The 7,877-nt window shown below is 39.8% G+C and overlaps 1 protein-coding gene across 1 annotated transcript in view; it reads left to right on the plus strand.

Annotated features, from left to right (window-relative positions):
- LOC121854882 overlaps positions 1 to 4,344 on the plus strand; it is a 100,423-nt gene extending 96,079 nt beyond the window's left edge. The window contains exon 7 of the mRNA XM_042349692.1: positions 262 to 4,344. Coding sequence (XP_042205626.1) covers positions 262 to 1,235 — 974 coding nt within the window. The 3' untranslated portion in view covers positions 1,236 to 4,344. The remainder of the gene's footprint in view (positions 1 to 261) is intronic.
- The last annotated feature ends 3,533 nt before the right edge of the window (positions 4,345 to 7,877 follow it).

Raw genomic sequence — 7,877 nt, forward strand, 5'->3', positions numbered from 1 at the left:
CCAGTAGCCTCGGAGTTTCGGTAATACAGTATAAGTATGTATTACCCTTATTTATGAGACAATATACACAAAACACTAATATATCGTAAATAAGGAACGTATTGGCGGTACTCAGTGGCTACCGGCGAATGAATCAGTCAATATAAGTTGAGAGTCATATGACCTCTTATTAAGAATGTCAGTCATATTACTTTAAATATTGTCGTGACTGTGTGGTTGGTGATGGTTCACAGACACCGTGACAGGTACCTTGTCTTGCAGGGCCGTTCTCCCAGGTGGTGTGGGAGTCTACGAGAGCAATTGGCGTGGGCATCGCGAGGGGGTCAGAGGGCCGCACCGTGGTGGTGGCCCGCTACTGGCCACAAGGCAACGTGGGTGGCCAGTTTAGCAGCAACGTGAAGCCCCCGGCAGCTGACAGCACCCTGGCAGTGATAAAGTCGGGGACGCCTACCATGTCCCGCACCCGGCAGGAAGCTCACTTCTACGTCAGCATCGCCCTGGAGCCTCCTGGCAAGAACAAGAAGGCGGAGAAGGAGAAGATGGCCGCCTTGAGGCTCCCGGTAAAAAAAGTGTTGGGGATATCAGGAGAGAGTGTGTCAGGGGAGACTCTGCTGACTCACCCCGCCACCATTGAGACTCTGGGGACGACCTTTGCCTCCTGTCGTAACGGGGCGGCGAGGACGTCCAAGCTGTTCCCTATCTGCTGCGTGACGCCAGCCAAGACAGAAGAGCGATGGGCCACCCCGAGTGCCCGCAGCCAACACCAGACACAGCAGCCGCATCAGATAGACGTGGCCACCATTAGACGAACAGACGACGAGATAATGCCGTGTGCCACAGGTGCCAAATTAGACAGTGGTGCGCACCTCAGTGCTGAACCTTCACAGAGACACAAATCCACTTTGAGAGCGTCTCCTAGGTTAGGGGTCTCACCGAGATTAGGAACCTCCCCTAGATTAGGGGCCTCTCCCAGATTAGGGATCGCGTCTCGACTAGGGTCCTCGCCTAAAATGGGTGCTTTACCTAAACTAGCTGCCTCTGCGCGGATGGCTGCTTCACCAAAGCTAGTTGCAACTTCTCGGTTTGGTGGGTCACCTAAACGTGGTTCACCTAAACGCAGTATGAGACGCGGTGCCTCGCCCAAGCCCGGATCGTCACCGCGTCGGGGTGTCAACTCGCGGCTTCGAGCTCTAACAGGAACTGGAGAGCGCAACGTCATCGTCGCCACACTGTAGCCTCGACCAAACTATGCAGGATGAGTGATTTTTGTTATTATTGTTGCTATTGTTATTACAGAGACTACTAAGTGTGGCGAACTGGTGAACCGAAAGGCACAGCAGTGGTTCTCTCTGGACAAGAAACTCCAGAATTCAGGTTATAGAAGATAGTCTCGGTTGACAAGAGGCAGGCGTGTGTGTGTACTGTATGTGTATGTGTGACGCAGGGATGTACCTGACGCCGGACATGTGACGACCACAGACACTAACAAGTTGCCCTGACAGCTATAGCGACACCTCTTAACGTTATATAACCTTGTAGATCTTACAACTCAAGCCTCCATAACAATGACCATCGTCTACCAATCACCATAACTGCATCCATCATGTTATTTCCTCATCCCTTGAGGCACTTGTCGTGTTTATTCTTATATAACATAAAACGTTAAACATTATCAGTCATAATGACTCGTCTACAAACAACAAAGTCGTCGCAACGGTTCAGGCAGCTTGTGTTAGCTGGTGTCACGGGGTTATGTAGAGGCGAAATATAATAAACAAAGTCAAGGTTGTGTGTAGGAACGTTCAAGCTCAACAACACGCTTATGACGCGCTACCACCAAGGCACTCAGGACCCCCAACTAAAGAAAGTAACTTTGGATTACACTTGTCGTGTGTGTTTCAGTAACAATTACCTCAAAACTGTTCACGCCGATTCTTGAATTACATCATCGGTTCTACTCGTAGAGTAGTCAATGTTTACAAGTGTTGCCGCGCCTCGTGCCTGGAGGCGTGGCGGAGGTCCTGACTGCACTTTGTGTTCTCACAGTCTTGAGTGTGACTTGAATACAATGATCACTAAGTGATAAACCAAGGTAATGAACACTCCAGTCAGGGTCGTGCATCTTAAAAATGCCATTTACGATTCAGACTAAGAGTTTAAACACTAAAAATTTAACGTGTTAGTGCCAAGCTAGGGTTAGTTCCTCTTATTGTGCTAAAAAATAAAAAAATCAAGCTTTTTTATAAGTTTGGCCTTAAAGGCATCATCAATTCTTGCGAGCGTCGATACAACACAGTATTTTTTTTTATATAGCACTATCATCCCCCTCCACGCTGACATATCATAGAGCGATATGGCTGAAATATCCCCCGTCTACATGTGGCTCTCGTCTCTGCTTACATGCTTCGTAGGGCTTCATCCTTTTGGGGTCTGTGGGGACTGCCTGGCTGGGAGGAGTGTGTCCTTGTCTGAGGGACTGTGAGGACTGATATTACTTGGGGTTAGGAGTTGAGTTTACAAGGGAGGGCTAGAAGGACTGACTTTGTCAGGGGGCTGTAATGATTGACTTTGCTGAAGAGGCCATGACGACTGACTTTGTTAGGGTCTGTGACAACTGACTTTACTGGAGGGACCGTGAGGACTGACCTTGTTGGGGGTTGTGACGACTGACTTTACCAGGAAGGCTACGAAGACTAACTTAATTGTGGGGACTAACATTGCTATGGAGGCTGAGGGACCTCGCTGAGAAAGTACGGTGACTGACTTGTAAAGTAGGTGACGGTTGACATTGTTGAGGACCGAGAGAAATTACTTTGTTAAAGGATGTAGGGACTGATTTAGCTCGGGGGACTGTAGGAGGCGTTAGTAAAGAAAAAAGTCAGGTCGGTGTAGAGAGAGAGAGAGAGAGAGAGGAACAGGAGGAAAGGTTAGGATCAGTAAAGCGCAGGTGTGTTGTGTCAGCCAGGGAGTCTCCACCAATACTCCTCACCTCAACACTCGCTTACTTAGGCCGCTACTTTAATGTCCGCGCCTCCACGCCAAACCACAACTGCACACAGGAACATCTAGTAATATAAATAAATTTTAGCTAAAATAATGAGGGCAGTTTTGAAAGAATGATCCATTCTTTCGGGAAACTTCAAAGTTGTGATATTTGCACACATTAGATCGTCTGGTTATGAGATTATACCACCGTGGTTGGAAGGAAATATATCTCCATTGTTGACCTCTTGTGGTGATGGCTCTGCGTAGTGCAGATAGGTCGTCAATCTTTGTCAAGCCGTCAGCTGAGGCAAGTTACTCTGGCCTTGTGTTAACATTTATATTCACCTATTTAAAGCAAATTACAGTGCCATAATCCAGTTACCTTTGAAGAGTGGATATATTTGTGTTTTTTATGAATATAAATATCTAAAATTCATTAGATGCATTAAATCCATCGAGAAAGTGTGTATATAGCCATGCACACGCACATGTTCATGCATACATACAGTATATATATACATCTACATACAATCATATATCTTCATTGGAGCGTAAACAGGTTTTTTAACTCATCAGCCTTAGGAGTGAGATGAGAGCTGTGATTGTCGTGGACATCCTTAGTACTGTCGTGTGAGGGAGGGAAGCTGTCGCAACACTGAGCAAAAAAAACTTTTTCTCAAGTTGTCGATTTTTATGAAAACTATCCCGTAGCTGCCAACCTACACGACGATTGTAATTATTTATGTGAAACGACTTATTACACCCTTTTCATTGACACTTTTCTTGGCCATTCATGCACATGTACCGATTATTGATGCTGTCTCTATAACTTTCCTACTACTGCATGTCATCTCTATTCTAATCTTTATCTTCAAAATTCATTCCTTATATTTCATCTGCTGTTAACTTTATCCGATTTTCCTATTTACGATCAAACCTAGTTAAGAGTAGGTCTGAGATATAGACAAATTTACTGTACCGTATTGTATTATTTACCGTCAATCAAATATACTTCGGGTTCTATCTTTGACCTTCAATATATGTATCGAACCATAATATGACCTTCTGATATGACAAACACATTTTTATAAAGTATATATTAATGCATACCTTTGCTATTCACTGTTCTTAAGTCAGTATATTTTCTTTTTACCGTTTTCTTTTAAATTTTCGTAGGTACGCCTGGAATAGAATACGTTTTCTGTGATCCCGAGTGACAGTATTTTAAGGCATTCTATTGTATTTTTCAAGATATCCGTTTACTTAAATTACCAGAGGAAACACCTTGGTATATTCAAAGTCTCTTCGTTATTCCTGGTGACACTGTTCACTTGTTCTGGCATATTTTATATATATGGGATATATATATATATATATATATATATATATATATATATATATATATATATATATATATTTATATTATATTCAAGACATCTTCAGTTGCCTCTGAAGATGTCTTGAATAAAGACGAAAGCTAAGGTGCTCCGTTGTTTCTTTTCCGTGTGATTTTATCAAGATTTATCTTATCCACGTTTTCATTGTGGATCTACCTGAAATATATATATATATATATATATATATATATATATATATATATATATATATATATATATATATATATATATATATATATATATATATATATATATACATATATACATGGGATATACAGGTCGACATTCTGATAAATGATTTTATTCCAATGGCAAAAGACAACTTATTTTATTTCTTATACAGTCATAGTTACCCTCAAGCAGTAAACAAGTGAATCGTAGAAAGTATTCTCTATGTTCATTTTTTAAATTTGTATCTTGAAATTATTGTTATTTACTTTAAGTTGTTGAAATTTTGTGTGTGTGTGTGTGTGTGTGTGTGTGTGTGTTTAATTTATTCGATACTTAATTAAATAAACTAATTGTACAATCATTCAATAAGTCCTACAAGACGGCCGGTGTCAGAAAAGTACACGCGAACAAGACTCTTATTGGCAAACGAACAGAACCTAACCTAATCTAATCTAACTTGACCTAACCTAACGACCCAATGGTTATTCTGGCCAAGTCAAATTTCATTGGTCTATGCTGTTTGGAAAGTAAATGGTTTTTCTGGCCTGTGCGTGGCGTTGTATTTAATTCAGCATGTGATTTTGAAGTCTAAATTAATATCTCTCAGAAATGAAGCCTTCGGTTAGTACTAGTTTACGTTGGTATAGTTTTGAACGAGGTTTGATCCATCTTCATCTTTGACTGTATACACGACTGTCTGTATAGTTCTTACCTGTCTTTTATATACGGAATTCTGATCCAGGTGACTCCTTAATTAACCTGAAATATCGGTATAAACACTCATTGAAGTTGCCTTTATTAAACTCTGCTAATAAGTGCCTGACGGGTTACAACAGGTTTGGGCTAAACACGAATGAAGTTTTGATTATCTGTTACTAAACTCTTTAACAATGTATTTGGTGCTGGAAATGATCAAAATGGATGAGACTAAACCACCTATAAGTACACTTCTTTCTTGCACTCAACCGCCTAAAACTGTTGGAAATCCACATTGCGTTTAAGCGTACGGAAACTGAGTATTATAGTTATAATATATACCCATATCAGCGATGCACTTGTTTGAACTTTTGCACGTGCCATTTATTAAATACGATAAATGCTGATGTTTTTTATCTTAGGCTAATTCACTTCATCTTGTTTATATAATAACGCATTTCACATCTACTCAGTTCCTCCTACTTTCATTCACTGCACAGTTACTTAGGGTTATGGGTATGCATGCCTAGCTTTTGTGGAATGATATTCATTCCTAACTGAGGTGATCATTCCATTTTATACATTACATACGACGCGGTCATCTGGAGATGGCTGCTGTAGACACTAGGTTATGTAGTCACTCAGCTGGTACAGTACTTTTCATATATAGCGGAACTGAATACTTAAATGATCAACCAGCGATAAGAATTGGATATCCCTATATTCAATTCTTCTGTAGTAACATTGCATTGGTTTAAAATGTCGCGCCTACTAGTTCAATTGGTCATGTCTCACTGAAAAAAATTGATCATCGCATTTGTGTGATATCTCTCAGTTTGTCTCCAGTTGTTGAAGATGCAACCTTCAACTCTACATTGCAATATAACCCAATGCAATAAATTTAGTACACAATGGCATAAGGGTATCTCTCCTCTCAGTGGGACGGGGAGCTGTAACATAATTCAAAATAAACTGTGATAGTCAGAGAGCTTTTTATTAATTCCTCTTACAACAACAAGAAAAATCTCCAGCGAGATCCGAATTAATTTAATTGAAGGCTGCTGTAACGCGCCCAAGGAATATATCCCATTTCTGATTATTGTTCCTTATATGAACGAAAAGTGCACTGCTTTCAGATGCTGTTTTAATATTATACTTGTGCTGTTTTATTCTAGGATGTAATACTTTCCCAGTCTAACCTACATAATTTCCATTACAATTGCTACATGAAATGCAGTAAGTAATTCCATTTACATTGAAGGTTGGGCTATTCTTATATATATGTATGTATATTATATGCTGATAACCACAAGGAAAGAAGAAAACACGAAGTTCCCAAGCGCTTTCGTGTAATTCACATCTTCAGGGGTGGTTACAGAGTCTGTACCCACCCCTGAAGATGTGAATTACACGAAAGCGCTTGGGAACTTCGTGTTTTCTTCTTTCCTTGTGGTTATCAGCATATACCTAGATCACGCGCACCTACAGTGATTTACTTATATATATATATATATATATATATATATATATATATATATATATATATATATATATATATATATATATATATATATATATATATATACGGGGAGCTTATGGTCCGCCTTTACGCTTACCAGAAGTAGAGTAAACGTAAAAACATTACTAAGATCAGCTTTCTAACCGGAAGGGTATTTGGGGCACCAGAGGCAGCATATAAATTGTGACCAGACAGCTACACTCCTCATACTTGATATACAGTATACATTGGCCATAATAAACCCTATAACTGATGTGTTTGGGAAGTCTAATGTTCAAAGTTATAAGATTGGCAAATTCAGTTTCACATAATTTGAGTTGGCAAACTTGTCACTTGGCTAGAGTGCAGTCCTGGTTCAGTTATTCATGCTTGTCTAGACTCTGGCCATTGTAGACAATATAGACAGCACTTCTCTCTACTGCCTTCCACTTCCCTTACTGTAAAGCTCGAAGAGGTTAAGATAAGAATGTGTCATGGCTGAGGGTTTTAGGTAAAACAATATTTCTTGGAATTATGTCAAGAATTTAAGGAGTAACAGCTGATTGTTCTATTAATGATTCTGAAACGATTGTCAAGACCAATTTAATAATTTTTGAGGTTGTTAGACATAATTCAGCATCACATTATTCCTAAAATAACATTTTAACTGGTATAGGCCCACTGTAGCCAAAAGTGTGCGGGTCACTCTACAGTACCTCCTGGGTTCGAGCCCGAGGTCGAGGATAGATAAAGAAAGATGTTCCCTCATGCATTAACGTTTTTAACACAGCTATATATATATATTTATACATGACAGTATGACTAGGTTAAATAAATTCTAGATTATTATAAATAGTCTAGCATAATATATAGGCCATTAAATCACGTTTTCAGCCTTATTAATAGAGGGTAAAATGCGATAAAGGTAAAGGAACTGCGCACGCTCAGAAACCAGAAGATTAGTAAACAAACAAATTTACCTGGTAGCGAAGCTGTCACCTGCCAGTTATTAATTATACACCACTACAGTACCTCGTTACCTGTGTATGGGAAACAGCAGATGCAGGTATGTGCTTATTTTAATTCTAGTAACTAATTTCTAAAGTTAATAAAGTAGCAAAGGCAAATAT

Source organism: Homarus americanus, unplaced genomic scaffold (genome assembly GCF_018991925.1).
Source record: "Homarus americanus isolate GMGI-L3 unplaced genomic scaffold, GMGI_Hamer_2.0 scaffold60624, whole genome shotgun sequence".
Taxonomy (NCBI): domain Eukaryota; kingdom Metazoa; phylum Arthropoda; class Malacostraca; order Decapoda; family Nephropidae; genus Homarus; species Homarus americanus.